Source organism: Lolium rigidum, chromosome 3 (assembly GCF_022539505.1).
Source record: "Lolium rigidum isolate FL_2022 chromosome 3, APGP_CSIRO_Lrig_0.1, whole genome shotgun sequence".
In the NCBI taxonomy this organism is placed as follows: domain Eukaryota; kingdom Viridiplantae; phylum Streptophyta; class Magnoliopsida; order Poales; family Poaceae; genus Lolium; species Lolium rigidum.
In genome coordinates this window covers 117,917,182-117,932,229 of record NC_061510.1, presented here as the reverse complement: position 1 = coordinate 117,932,229, position 15,048 = coordinate 117,917,182, and the positions used below count along the sequence as shown (strand labels likewise).

At 41.3% G+C, this 15,048-nt stretch overlaps 2 protein-coding genes across 2 annotated transcripts; one reads left to right on the top strand and one right to left on the bottom strand.

The window, feature by feature from the left end:
- Nucleotides 1-100: 100 nt before the first annotated feature.
- On the top strand, nt 101-7,116 carry LOC124702220 (histone-lysine N-methyltransferase EZ1-like). The gene is made up of 17 exons (XM_047234344.1): nt 101-169; nt 283-384; nt 490-830; nt 1,130-1,291; nt 2,433-2,517; nt 2,659-2,796; nt 2,916-2,963; nt 3,040-3,111; nt 3,715-4,361; nt 4,494-4,629; nt 5,121-5,338; nt 5,628-5,759; nt 5,944-6,034; nt 6,114-6,161; nt 6,246-6,374; nt 6,465-6,542; nt 6,640-7,116. Exons 1-17 carry the CDS (start codon nt 128-130, stop codon nt 6,823-6,825), a joined length of 2,655 nt encoding a protein of 884 aa, XP_047090300.1. The 5' UTR covers nt 101-127; the 3' UTR covers nt 6,826-7,116.
- Nucleotides 7,117-12,223: 5,107 nt separating this feature from the next.
- LOC124698082 (protein trichome birefringence-like 6) lies at nt 12,224-14,978 on the bottom strand. The gene is made up of 5 exons (XM_047230605.1): nt 13,782-14,978; nt 13,507-13,699; nt 13,148-13,338; nt 12,802-12,960; nt 12,224-12,692 (listed from the first exon to the last, which is right to left on the bottom strand). Exons 1-5 carry the CDS (start codon nt 14,855-14,857, stop codon nt 12,365-12,367), a joined length of 1,947 nt encoding a protein of 648 aa, XP_047086561.1. The 5' UTR covers nt 14,858-14,978; the 3' UTR covers nt 12,224-12,364.
- Between the last annotated feature and the right edge of the window lie 70 nt (nt 14,979-15,048).

Sequence of the window (15,048 nt, the reverse complement as noted above, 5' to 3'; positions counted from 1 at the left end):
AACCCCTTACGGCCTTGCCCCTACGCGCAGAGATGATCTTAGCCTGCAACTGCCGCAAGAGCTGCAGAGCCGTCGTGTCGACAAGGGACAGAAGCGAGGAGGAGGGAGGAAAGGAGGTGGGTCGGCCATGGCGTCGTCGTCCTCCAAGCCCTCCGACTCCGGCCTCAAGGTGCGCGCGCCGGCCTCTCGATTCACCTCGCCAGCCAGATTTCCCATCCTCGATCGATCTCCCTCCCCAATCTGACCGACCGGTTTCGATCCTCCCCTGTTTTTTTTCCGCAGCGGCCGGATCAGGCGGCGGGCACCTCCGCCTCCGCGGCGCTCCATGGGAAGCTCTCGCACCTACGGCGCCAAATCCAGTCCGCCCGCCTCGCCTCCGTCAGGGTAAAGCACCACCGACCAACACTTCACATACAATGAAAAATTCGCTGTGAACATGCGAGTTTTGGGTTACTCAATCTAGTGCGGGGATTGTTTTGGGTTGGGCAGGAGAAGATGGAGGCCAACAGGCGGGCGCTGCAGCGGCACACGTGCGGGCTCTTCGACGTGGCCGCCGCGGCGGAGGCGGCGTCCAGGGGCGCCGAGGGCGGCAACGTGCTGTCGCAGCTCGCGGCCGACGGCCAGGCGAGGATCGTCGGGTGGGACCTGGCGCGCGGGTCCGGGGAGAGGGAGGTGGTGCACGTGCAGGAGGACAACCTGCTAACCGCCGGGACGCTCGAGCTCTCCGGCTCAGACGGCACCGCGCCGCCGCAGAGGATGGTTGTCCGGCTTGTGACGCTGCCGTTGGTCGACAAGATTCCGCCCTACACCACGTGGATCTTCCTGGACAAGTATAGTTGTTGCTGCTCTCTTTGCACCAGTTCCATGAATTGATATTTAGGCTGCTCTTCAGTTATACAATATAGTTCATATGCCATATAGAGTTAACTTTTGAGATTTTGGACACGATTCTCGAATGCACATGCGTTTAGGTGAAAACTTAGTGTGTCTGTCGATGTAAATATTTTAGCCTGATTCATTCTGAGCAGTTGTTTTTTCTGTTAAATGTGTGGTACATTGGTGCATGGACAAACCTTGTGTCCTTTTTTTTGTCTTTGATATTTATTCTTTTTGAAACAACACAGCGCAGAAACCAAAGAATGGCCGATGATCAATCAATTGCTGGTAGGAGGAGGATTTACTATGATTCAGCTGGCAACGAGACTCTGATCTGCAGTGATAGTGATGAAGAAATTCCACAACCTGAGGAAGAGAAGCATGTTTTCACACAAGGAGAAGATCAGCTAATATGGTAATTATACAAGCAAACCAATATCTCTCATGATCCTCATTTGCAAAGGATGTGGTTTTTCTGTATTATGTGCTCTTCTTGTGTCAACAGTTGCCAGTAGCCAAGGTTTTGATAATATTTTTAATATCTTAAATATACCAGATTGAGAACATTAGATTAACAGAACAAATCAGCCATGCAACAATGATTAGCCACGATTGTCTACAACTTTTTTGCATAGCTTACACGCCATTCCGAATGTTTTTACCATAAAAACTTTACATGGCCTGCAGCCTTCTAGTTTAATTATTTTGTTCATTCTGAAGTGGAAGTCTAAGCTATTTTTTCCCTTCAAAAAAGAAATTTTTTGCCAACTGCGCCATACAATTGTTATGCTCTCTTGAGTTGCAAGGATAAGTCAGGACATGGACAGTCTCCAGTCTACCACTTTGACTGCTGTTTCGACCACAATAATGTTGAAATGTATACTATGAAAGCACATCTCATGAAGAACTTAACAAACCAATAGTGGCCAATCAAGATACTTTTTTATGCATATTAAACTTGAAAATGTTTGATGGCTGTCACAGATTAAGGACTTAGCGTTGTAAACTATTTTATATACTTACTAAAAAAATGACTGCAGCATACATGGTATTGGAGATGCAACTTTGGCCTCTTCACAGCCTCAGTGCTGCTGAAAACCACATGTTTTTTTCGAGCTTCTGTACCACTCTCTTACTATACTGCTTCAATCTTTGTGTTATTTAGTTATATTTAGTTTTTTCACCCATGCATCTTTTTACTGTTTTTATGTGGATTTACTTAGATGATATTTGTGTAAGCAAATTTAAATACTTTAGTGATGATATGGGTGAAATGCATACATGCTACATGCAACTTAAGACATGTTGCATACACTCATTTAGCCAAGAGATGTGAATTAAGTTGCATCTAAACATTGAATAAGAATATGAACTCCTTAATTAGATGTCATCAACTTAGTCATAATCAGCGTACAAAAATATTTTCTACTTTGCACATTGTTCCTGTCATGTGCAGCCATGGCAATTCCATCCGCATCTCTCCATAATCAATCTTACAAGATTTTTTTTATCTACTCGCATATATATACTAATCTGATCCTGATGAACTGCTGCAGGAAAACAACACAAGAAAATGGGTTAAGTCAAGAGGATGTAAATGTTATTCGCCAGTTTATTGATGCCTCTCCTTTGGAAATAGAGGTTATCCATCTCTTTTAGCAAGATTTTCGTCCAATGATGTCACCACTAAACACACATTTGTTTCTGGATCTTACAATTGTTTCTGTTTTACATGAAAGACAATGTAATGTGATTCGGTTTCTGTTGTCATTAAAATTCCAGAGTAGATCTGAATTTCTTTGTGAGAAAAATGCGAAGCACCCTGGATTTTCTGATAAAATGGAGAGCCAACCTCCTCTTGACAAGACTGTGGATGTGGTTTTGGATTCGTTTGATAATCTCTTCTGCCGCAGATGTTTGGTACATTCTACTTCTGGCGATATATCACTCTCTATCCTATTTTTAATGTCTGTATTTTGTCGGTTTGTTCAACTAAATTCATGAAGGTGTGATTTATTTCTTCATATATGTTCGTTCAGGTTTTTGATTGCCGTCTCCATGGTTGCTCTCAAAACTTAGTATTCCCAGTAAGTAACAATTCATTCATATTTGAATGAAATTTATTTTCTGTCCCGCTAAGTAAATAACTCTTATGCTTGTTAGAGTGAGAAGCAACCCTATGTGTTTGAGCTCGATGGAAACAAGACTCCATGTGGCGACCAATGCTACCTTCAAGTAATGCTTCACCTCAAATTTATAATTGTATTCATGGGTATTAACGGGGTTTTCTTCATGTTTTCAGTGAAGTTGCACTACCCCCTGTAGCAAATTTCAGAACTAATTACTGCAGTTTTATTGGTGGTTAACATTGATATGCTTTTGGTGCCCTAGGTTTCCATGTATCCATTTTTAGTGTTTGCATGATGCACTGTTACAAATATATTTAAAATTTAATGGTTATGATACATAGTTGACGCACATCTGCTGAATTTCTAATTGAAATTCGTCTGTCCCACTGTGGTATTGAGAACCAAAAGGACAAGTGATACTTGGACAACATAATGAACAGGGAATGGACCAAACTTCTCTTTTTTGTAGTTTACAGCATGTTCGGATGTAACACTGAAATTGCATGTGCTAAATATCTGAATTGTCCTTTAATATTTTGAAAATAGTGAATCAAACACTTTTTCCGAATGGCCAAAGGAGAAACGGGACCCCATGGGCTCTATAATGCTCTATCTGTTCTTTTGATTGGTACTAATAACTTGGTACATTTGTCCTCTCAGTTGAGGATAATGTGCTATGAAGCTAATTTTGATATTAGTTTTTCTGCAGAGGAGAGAAGGATTTTATGATATACGCAAATATGATCGTGATGCTTCTGCAGCACATAATATGGAGTCAAGACCTGCCTCACGCAATGTTGTTACTATAGTGTCCGAATCAGAAGATTCAAACCGAGAGGAAGAAATCATAAAATCCAATATATTTGTTGGAACCAGCAGTTCAAAAACATCTTTTGAAAGTGCTGAAAAACAAATTACACTACCTTCTGGGGATACTTCTGAAACTGAAAATATATCCACGGATACGCTTCTAAGAAGTTTAGGGAAGCGCAAGATTTCAAAAGGACCCAGGTCTAGCGGCGATTTTCCTTATAAAAAACCAAGGATGTTTACGTCGGATATTCCTTCTGCAAGCCATGTACTGAATAAGCTTTCTGTTTCGGAGATTGGTGATGCAAAATCTGATTTCAGAGAATTTGGAGGCAATCAACTAGATGTCCCCAGTAAGAAAACTTCTAACAAAGATAGTTGTGGGGGAAGCCTGACTAGTACTACCGAGGATGCGGCAAGAAATATTAATAAAGAATCTTCAGCAAATAATATGTTCAGTTCCAGCAGGGAGCACACTCTTTCTCGATGGAGTGCCCTAGAAAGAGATTTATATTTGAAGGGTGTAGAGATATTTGGAAAAAATAGGTAATATACCGATGTATACAAGGAGCAATTGTCTAACGGTTATTTCCCCTTAATTTATGTGGAATGAGAGTTCCGTGATTAATCTAATTTAAGCTTCTAACACATCTTAACATTGCCATGAATTGTCCACAGTTGTCTAATTGCCAGAAACTTGTTATGTGGCCTGAAAACATGCATGGAGGTGGCTAGTTACTTGTACAACAATGGTGCAGCAATGCTCTGTAAATCCATCTCGGGCGGCTTTACAGAGACTGAACAAGATTACATGGTATGTATTGAATTACATTGTTAATCTTGTGCTGTAACTCAAATCAGGAATTCTATCACAATTTAAATGCTGGTAGTCATATGATTCTGATTGCAGTCATGAATTACAGTGAGTATAATGATTTTCCAGAGTAGATGCATACTTCAGTCGATAGTTATTTGGACATGGTTTATAGAGCTGCTGAGAGTTTGTCGGTTAGGATTACAAAATAGGCCATTTTGTTAAGAACTAAGGACATTTTTACTGGTCCTGTGAGTTTCCTGTTTTATTTGTATTTCTAGCATTTGCTATAGTATTGAGCAAAAAGGGTGAAATGCAGTGAAGTTGCTGATTTACTTAGTGACAGAAAGCTATGGGAGTAGTGCATGTCTCAGATTTCAATTTCAATTACAAGTAGTTACGAGAATTAAAGCAGCTTACCCCTGTCGTGGCTTTGTTTTCCACCGTTACTGCAACACTGGCAGCATAATTATTTGTTCATGAATTTGTAGGAGCAAGGCGTGGTTGCAAGAACAAGAATCGTTCGTCGGAGGGGCAGAACTCGAAAACATAAATATCCTTCAAAGGCTGCAGGGCATCCAGCTATTAGGAAAAGAATTGGTGATGGGAAGCAATGTGACACCCAGTATACACCCTGCGGGTGTCAGCAGGCGTGCAGCAAAAATTGCCCCTGTGTGGAAAACGGGACATGCTGTGAGAAATACTGTGGGTATGTTCCAAGATACACATATATTCCCATCTTTACGGAATAAAATATATTTTACCTGTCTTATCTCTCGAGAGCTTTTAGATCTATTTAACACAAAGAAACAGATAGCTAATGCATTTTAGAAACTAAAATAAGTATGAACATGTGTACTTAGCTATTTGATGCGCAAAGCAAGCAGATATGATTGTAATGAGTAATAATGTATGTACTTTTCCTTTAATCATCATATTAATGTAATTGCAAAGCAAAAAACTTGAGCCTGACTTCATTTGTCAATCATCATATTTAGGTGTACAAAAAGCTGCAAAAACAGGTTTAGAGGCTGTCATTGTGCAAAAAGTCAATGCAGAAGCAGACAATGCCCATGTTTTGCTGCCAGTCGAGAATGTGATCCGGATGTTTGCAGAAACTGCTGGGTGAGGTAATCAGTACTTGTAAATATTTTATCTTTGTTAACTGCCTATCATGCACAAATGTAAGCTTTGTTCAGATTTATGGCGTATATTAGTTTTGTTAACTTTCTATCATGCACAAATGTAAGCTTTATTCAGATTTATGGTGTATATTAGTTTACGAAAACATCACACGATCTTCATTCTCTTCAGCTGCGGAGATGGTTCGCTAGGTGAGCCACCAGCAAGAGGTGATGGTTATCAGTGCGGAAACATGAAACTCCTTTTAAAACAACAACAAAGGGTGAGAACCTACTCCTGTAGTTCTGTCTAGAATCATTATGCACTACTTGTCCCTGTGCTAACATTTGATCGCATTTCAGATTTTGCTTGGCAAATCTGATGTTGCAGGATGGGGCGCATTTATTAAGGTCAGATCACTGAAGCTCGTTTGAGTCTGATAGCTTTTCTTTTCTTCTTTTGTCTAATTTCATTTTTATTTCTTGCAAAACCAGAACCCTGTGCATAAGAATGACTATCTTGGAGAGTACACCGGTGAATTGATTTCTCACAAAGAAGCAGACAAACGCGGCAAAATTTATGACCGTGCAAACTCTTCATTTCTGTTTGATTTGAATGACCAGGTACCCTTTAAAGTGTATGTACAGAAGTGTTCATTTTGTATGGTTGTTTGAAATTAAAGAGGTAACCTTTAATTTGATTGCCTTGCACAGTTTGTATTGGATGCGTATCGCAAGGGGGACAAACTGAAGTTTGCAAATCACTCCTCCAACCCCAACTGTTTTGCAAAGGTAAGCACTAGCAATACTATGCCGCTTCATGCTTTTTTTTTTCAGTTTTTCTTCACTGTAATTTCATTCCATTTCGTCTTCCTATGATCTTGCGCAGGTGATGATGGTGGCTGGCGACCATCGGGTAGGTATCTATGCAAGGGAGCATATTGAAGCTAGTGCTGAACTCTTCTATGATTACCGGTATGGACCTGACCAAGCCCCAGCCTGGGCTAGGAGACCAGAAGGATCAAAAAAGGATGAAGCATCTGGCTCTCACCGCCGAGCACACAAAGTTGCTTGATAGTTGAAGAGCAGCTCGGATGATACAATCTGCTGTTAATTTACCATAATTTATACAGATTTCCATTGCAGTCCATTATACAAGGAGATCATTTGTTGGCATGATAAAAAGATGTCTTCATTAGCAAATAAACTCAGCTACTGAGCTGTGGGATGACCGGAAAATAAGCCTTTGTTAATAGTTTGTCACAATAATAGCATCATTTATGCTAATCGTAGCTGCTTGGACATCTCTACATGTTGAGGTGGACACTGGACTATAACATACCAATGGAGATTCATAGAATGTTTATCTTTTGGTTGTTCAGGAAAAGATGAATTTATCTGCCAACTGTATGTTAGCAAATGCAAATGGTGTGTTTCAGAATCCATTTCCTCGACATACCAAATATAAGGCTTCGTTTTTTAAAGTAAGCAGGATGCACAGGATAATTGTTTGGCACAATATCAGCTGGGAAGACATGCAAAGAGGAGCACGATTGAGCACCATGAAATTACATTTACAATTGAAAATATAGGGTACCATCCTAATAAAAAAAGGAAGGGGCCAAAATATATTTATGTAGTAGCTTTGTTTAGCAAGTTTAGGGAGAAAATGGGTGGATTATGTAATATCAAATGGTACTCTATTTTATAAAATTAAATTAGATGTGGAGGCTCCGACTGACTTTATTCAAACCCTTCTCTGAGGTGCAACAATTTGTGAAAACTACAAGCATTTAGAGAACCAAGGGGCTGCTAATTTGGGAATTAAGAGCACCATGGAAGGTTCCTAAAAGAGAAAAAGGAAAAAAAAAATACTACTCTCTCCGATCCAAATTAATTGTTTGCAGATTTAGGCAAAATGTCGTCTAAATCTTTCTTTGTTCATTGAAGCCGCGACAACTAATTTGTATCAGATGTAGTACCTTCCTTACTTAAGTTAAGGGTGTTGTCAGCAATATCACTTGTTGATTGTGGGCTGTGGCAGCTCTCGGCCGATCGACCAGCTAGCAGCATGACCAACTGAGCACTTGACTCTTTCTAGAACTAGTAAGTGTGCACGTGCACGCGCGTCTCAATACATATTCATAATATATACACTAAAGCTTTTTTGGAATGAAAATAGCATATACTATAACTTGCTATGGTAGGACTGCAATCCTAAAATCTTCTTGGATGGTAATTATACTGATATTTATTTTTTATAACATACTAACACCGTGTTAGTGTGTTATTCTTCTACAAGCACTCATGAGGGACAAAATCAGCATCCATGCCCCATCTCAAATTAATCAGTATTAGCTTTTTAATTGCATAATGCTCACAACAGATGGCACTTGCAGTAGGAAAACACATGCAGTCTTAAGAGCTAAATAGTATGTAAATTTTATAAAATGAAAAAATCAGTTTGAATAACAAAGTGGCCCTATGGCTGAATTGAATCCTGACTTCCTTGATCTAAATTGGCAACAATGCACATAGATAGAAGAACCAAGAGACTTACATATATTTCAGGACCTTGAAACCTATTCAACCCTTTTTAAGGAAGCCGTGGAAGGACCGGTACTAAACAATTGCCAAGAGACTCACAGCCGAAGTATAATAATGCGAAAAGCTTTGAATCCCTTATGCATAAAATTAAGAAAGAAATAGACAGAATCAAACCTACAACAATGGGACGGAGAGGAAATTATAGACACCAGCCTGTTCTGCCTCATAATAGAAAACCGTGTTAAAGTTGAATATGACATCTTCGTCACACTCTTCCTAACACAAGTATTTTGCAACAACATGAGGGGAAAAAGGCACTAATCAACCACGTGGAAACATAAATAACCGTGCCAAGAAGATCAATGGGATTTCATGTGAGTAATAACTGTGCAACAAAAAGAAATATAGAGAAGTCATTTGGTCCTCACTTTATTATCTATTGGTTCCGTTCCTGTGGATACCTACATAACCATTAGGTTGTTACAACTAATCAGCATCCTCGGCCAAATGTTTAGGAAATTTATAAGCACATAAACACCTCGTGAGTACACATGCAGCCAGCCAGCCAGAAACAATTCAATTGCAGTGTGGACACTAAAGGGGGAAAAACATTGCAGTGAAGTGCTAATAATTAAACTTACCACATAGTGAAGGAATAGTAATCTTAATCTATCAAGTATATGCATAACATAATATAGTCCGAAATTCTTGATCGAGGAAGTGTGTCTTTGTTATCCCTGTAGATGGTAGGAAATAAAAAAATTGATGTAAATTGCAATATCTTTGTCTACGCTTACACATGGGAGATACTAAAATATTAAAAAAAAACTAATTACTCCAAAATTTATCTGTTGAAACCAGTGTTTGCAGAAGAGTGAAGGTCAAAGGAGGTACACTATGTGAAATTCGCACTAAATAAATAAATACATATTACATGCAAAATGTAATGATTAGAAAGTACATACAAACCTAATTGGAGTGTTGTGCCAGGGAATCAACACCAATGAAACAACCGGGAGTATACTGTTTTCGCTAATGCATCTCTGCTAGCAAGTGCAGACTCGGGATCATGGATTCTAGTAATAATTTCTTCAGGGGTAACTATTACCCCTGCAATAAACGTCTTAGCAAAATTATTGCAACCACCTAGCGGTCAGCATTTTGATTGGTGGTCACACAGAAAATGTATGTAGAAAATAAAGGTACAAAATGTCCTTTGAAAGGAGATAATGTACTCACTCCAATAGCTCTACCGAAGTGTTAAGGTGAAACCTGCAGGTATCATCCTTAATCACAGATGAATCAACTTATATTCGGTAGAGAAAAAATATATTTACAATATAAAGTACAGATGCTACAGCCCTGAATATAGCTTCCTATGAAATAAATCAATTTTGGTATCCTCAATAGCTTTAGTATAATAAGACACAGACCTGTTCTTGCTTATTGATTCCAACTATGTCCATGGCCTTGTTGCTAAATATACTCTTCTGCATCATTAATTCCTTTGACCTCAATACAACTTGACTAATTGAGGTAATGAACTTATCTAGCATCAGACAATTTATATTTCTGAGTATCCTGCAAGTTACAGGCATCAATTGTAAGGAGTGGACCTTTTAGACTAAATTGAATTACTTATTCAAACGGCAATATTCAGGTACTAATAGTGAGTCAATGTGAAACCTACCTCAGATGGTGCAACATGGAGAAAATAAAAGCAACGAAAATTTCTTTCCGGAGCATGTATCTGGCATACGTGGGATCTTTTTAGCAAGTAAGTTCAATATCAACTCCCGAGATTGGTCCAGTCTTGTCCAATTTGATCTCTGCTAACTTGCCAGAGCGGTTTTACCATAAATTAAAAACAAAAGAGAATGCATTCCAAATAAGCAGCAGATGATATCCCCCAAAAGGGAAGAAACAATTCCAGTGGACAAATTGCACAGAGAAATTGTTTTTTTAGCTAAATTTTAAACCTACAATCTGTCAGCTATGTCTGAAAACTACAATCGGAAGTGACTACCAGGCACTGTTCACTATATTAAAATATGGCAGATGCATACTCATCACCAGCCATATTTAGTGTTTTAGCTCGTCTCTGTAATTTTAGGGATTAGCTTAACAATGTCCCTGAAGTAATTTGTGCAACAATTCAGATTATAAGCAGCTCTAGCAAGTATACAAACCGAAAATAATAGAGGAAGTCCTCCTGGTGTAGCACTATCACCATGATTATATAAGTGCAAGTACTTTAATTTTATTTCATATATCATTACAAAATTTAGAACGAACAGGCATATGCAACACTAATCAAAATATGATCTGCAGCATAAACCAAGAAGACTACTCAACTTAATTAGACTCCATGTGCACACCTTGTCTTGGAGTTTGAAAGAAAGCATTAAACCTTTTTTAGAAGAATATAAAGCATTCTTCTGCAAAGCCAATTCAACAACCTCTGAACAGCAAACACATTGAATAGAAGCAAAAGAGCACATTGTGTTGATAATACACCTTAAAATAAATAATTTAAAATTGCATCATGGAAGCCTACATCCAAAAGCTTTCTGGAAACAAACGTTTGCTGGATCCAGAAGTATACATCATGAACCCATTTGAGCAACAAAAGCACAAATCTATATATACAGAACAATGGGATTAAAGAACATCGCACAACGCTGTTGCTCCACAAGTCCACATAGTATTAAAATGTTCCCCATATGTAATAAAATGCTCCAAATATGTAGTGAAATGCTTTAACATATGCAGTAAAATTCAACTGAGAGTGCCGGGGGCGTGGCTTGGAAGAGGCGCCCCCGTGGCAACATGTGTATGCGCCCCCCATATGGCCAATCTGGTATTGGTGCTGAAGGTTGTATGAGGGGCGCGAGTGATGCTCTAATCAGTACTTGAAAGATTAGGTCTCCTTGAAGTCGAGATAATGGTGTAATAGGGTAAAAGGAAATATTTTATTTTTTTGTTAACTGCCTATCATACAAAAAAAAAACTAGGTTTTCTTTTCAGATATATGGTGTTTATTAGTTTATCAAAACATCACACAATCTCCATTCTAAAACAACAGCAGAGGGTGAGAACTGAGAACCTACTCCTGTTGTTCTGTCCACTTGAATCATTATGCAATATCGTGTCATAATTCAGATTTTGCTTGGAAAGTCTGATGTTGCACGTTGGGGTCATTCATTAAGGTCAGATCACCGAGCTCGTTTGACCGTGATGGTTTTTGTTTTCTTATTTCGTCTAATTTCATGACTATCTCTTGCAATAGGTGATTTTGATTTCTCACATAGAAATTACCATGCTAACTCTTTTTGGTTGTTTGAAATCGAAGGGTAACTGTTAATTTGATTCCCTCAGACAGTTCAAATTGCTCGATAGTTGAAGAGCAGCTCAGATAATACAATCTGCTGTAGTGGTAATTCGCTGGCTCAAAGAACTGAGTGCTAGCTCAGTGGAAGGCTTGCGATTGCGCAGGCAGTCCACCCGAGTTCGAATCCCTTCTGTAGACGTAATTTGCTGGAGGGGCGGACTATACAATCTGCTGAAAATTCACAACAATTTATACAGTTCCCGCTGCAGTCCATTATGCAATGGGAGTAGGAGACCATTTGTTGGCATGATAAAAAGAATGCACTCCTTAGCAAATAAACCCAAGATCACGCCAAATGACTTAAAAATAAGCCTACCATAGGAATATGGAATTTGTACACTAACTAACCCAACCAACAGGCTGTAGTCCGAATCCCTTTAAAAAACAAAGGAAATCTAAATGATAACATCATTATGCTTTATAGTTTTTTTTTGCATTAAAGAGGGTAAAGGGTACTCTAATCTATAGCTGGAGGTCTAGTTGAGATTGAGGTGGACTAACATAACAATTGATATTCACAAAAGATTATAGTCTGTTCTTCTAGGAAAGATGAAATTTGTTATTATGGGAAGAGATGCGGACAATTTCACAATTGAGCACATAACGAAGATACATTTACAGGCGGAAATGTAAGGTCCCATCCTAATAAAAAAAGGAAGGGACAAATATTCTGTCATTAACTTGCAATATTGTTTTCGTGCGAGGATGCTAAATGGTATAACAATAACTCGTTCCATGTATCCGGCACTCCAGGAAGGCACCAGTGGCTGCAATCCTGGGTGCTCGATGCTGTCAACTCTCCTGCTTTTCTCCCATACACAGATGGGTGGCCATCTATCCTCAACCCAGATAGATTGGTAATGTTCAAAATTGTTACAGGAGTCCTCATTTGCTTCGCCACTTGTTCCAAAATGGCATTTATCTCAGGAACCGCCCTTGCACGGGTGTCGTTAAGAGGCATTGTGCTCTCTCTGCAGTGCCCCCCGGAGTTCCACTCCCCGCCGCTGAAACCAGTGGTTAAGTGTTTAGCTGGGCATGGTCGCCTGCGGGAGATTGCAGCCAACTAAAGTTGCTGGTATTGTGATCGAAAAGCTCGAATTATAGGGAACAAACCTGAAATGCGATGGAGCAGAGCTTCGGAAAAACACTTGAGTTTTTTGTGGATTGACGTAACGGTTGACCCATGACGCCCATGTGGTGAGTGCTCGGTGGAAAGCCGTGGATACATCAAGGTGGGGATGTACTGTATCCCCTTCTTGATAATAATTTACTCTGCAAGCATATGCAGCAGTGAGATGCCATCATTATGTTGGTACTCTTGTACACTGTCTCAAAAACATACACAGCGCCAGCTTATTGAAAGCGAAACACCCGTAACTAGGTAAATTGCCTGTGAAATGTCATGCACATATGCGCAGAACAATTATGTAAACATTTTTATGTTGATCAGAGCACTCACCCAGCTTTTGTTTTGTGATGAGACCACCAATGAGCAGTGTTAAACACAAGCACATCGGCCCCTCTCCAACTTGACGAGCTCCGGTCAATGGTATCAATCCGCAGTGTCCTTGTACGTTTTTGACCGATTCTTGACTTGCCTTCATGTACCAAGAAATGTGTGACATGGTACTCCACACTGCAATTGTAGTCCTGCAGAAACCATGCTAATATGACTCTGTTTTTTTTCTTTTCTAAAAGGCGGTTGAAACCCCTTGCCACTGCATCGAAATGATGCAGATAGCCATGCTAATATGACTCCTGCACAGCACCTTAGACAGTGAATGGACTAGTTCCACGTAAGATCCAGATCATACGAACCAGGAACTTGAAGTTGTAATCCCCTTTCTGCTTAGTAATCCTGCGCCCACGAGCTTCACGAATCCTTGAAGAATCTGAGACTGCCTGACTCAGCAAGCACATCATGGACTCCCACTGATTCCTATTTAGGGAATCCCCTGCAAACACTAGCCGCTTTCCACGCAGCATCTCAAGCAGTTTCCTAGCATCAAATCTGAATTTGCGTACCAGGCCAAAGTTAGCAAATTTCGAACTTGTAGCAACTATGAAACTAGGCAAATGTACTAATGCCATACCTAGGGATATCGCAATGCGCTGGCTGCCACCTCCACTTAGTGTACTTCTGTTCCGTTCTTCCATTCGCCTCACAGCTAAATCCTTCATCGACGAAGGGGCACGAATTGCTTGTGTAAAGTGGATAGCTCTCATCGAATACCCACCTCCCATCATAAACATCGCACGGTACCGCGTCGCTTCTCGCCAAATCAGTTTTTCTCCGAGCCGCTTGCTGAATCATATCAACATCTTGCTTATTCGTATTGGCTGGACCTTCTCCTGAGCTGTTCTCTGCAGCTGAATGGTTTGAAGCTTTCCACTTCCCTGCTTGTTGCGAAGCATAAGCCCCTTGTACAGAGGAATCGCCCTTCTCTTCCACATGGCCGCGGTGCAGGAATTCGCCTTCTGTTCCCACTCCGGCACCTGAATCTTGCGTGGATAAATTGACGGCTTGGGCAGGCTTTGCTCCATCCAATTTCTCCAACGATGCTGCTGCCCCATTGGAAGCAGAAGCATTGCCTAGATTTGACCATGCATCTCCTGTCAATCCGACATCATCTTTGCTCGGGTTCTTGACTTGGACGGAGTCTATCGCCAGCTTCTCATCGACTCCACCTCCAGGAACAACTCCTTTCGCCCCCATTTCTGAATCCCAGACTCGCGGAGAAGAGCTTCCAGCTTCCGCAACCTCCGGCCCCTCCGAAACCGCACCATCCGCGCCCGCGGGAGTTTCAGCATTAACGCCTCCAGGGGCCGCTTCGTCAACCTCCACTCCCGAGCCCACGGGTAAATCGCCAGCACGGCCGCGGCGGTCTGCGTCGGCGGCCGAACCTTCCCCCAAACCCCCGCTCCCGCCCCCGCCAACAAACGCCTCCTCTTCGACCTCCACCCCGGCACCCCCACCACCGGGAGCCGGCGCGGAGCCGTTGGCGCCGACGGGGGCGGCGAAGGGGAGGTGGAGCGGGCGGCCGAAGCGGAGCGCGAAGATGGAGAAGAGGAAGGAGAAGAGGAGGGATGAGGAGACGAAGGAGAGCAGGAGGAGGCTCTTGGGGCTCGCGAGGTGGCCGGGGGAGGAGCCGCTCCTCTGTCTCTCCATTGCTGCTAACCCAAGAGAGGTTCTCGGACCGTGGTGGGTCGCGTGGTAAACCGGTAATAAAGGCCGGCGGCGGTGGCGATGGCGAGCCCCGAGCCAGCTGGGGAAGAAAGGGGTGGTCGGGTGCAACGGCAACGGAACGTGTGTCGTGGAGTAAGTGGCGACTTTGCTACCTGCTGCTGCCGCGTGCCGAC

What these genes read in the sequence shown, in the direction of transcription:
- LOC124702220 (XM_047234344.1), top strand. Translation starts at nt 128, where the DNA reads ATGGCGTCGTCGTCCTCCAAGCCCTCCGACTCCGGCCTCAAG. An exon ending in GGAGAAGATCAGCTAATATG is followed by an intron (nt 1,292 to 2,432) that starts GTAATTATACAA and finishes GAACTGCTGCAG; the next exon opens with GAAAACAACACAAGAAAATG. An exon ending in ACCCCAACTGTTTTGCAAAG is followed by an intron (nt 6,543 to 6,639) that starts GTAAGCACTAGC and finishes GATCTTGCGCAG; the next exon opens with GTGATGATGGTGGCTGGCGA.
- LOC124698082 (XM_047230605.1), bottom strand. Translation starts at nt 14,857, where the DNA reads ATGGAGAGACAGAGGAGCGGCTCCTCCCCCGGCCACCTCGCGAGCCCC. An exon ending in ATTACAACTTCAAGTTCCTG is followed by an intron (nt 13,339 to 13,506) that starts GTTCGTATGATC and finishes TGGTTTCTGCAG; the next exon opens with GACTACAATTGCAGTGTGGA. An exon ending in CATCACAAAACAAAAGCTGG is followed by an intron (nt 12,961 to 13,147) that starts GTGAGTGCTCTG and finishes ATATGCTTGCAG; the next exon opens with AGTAAATTATTATCAAGAAG.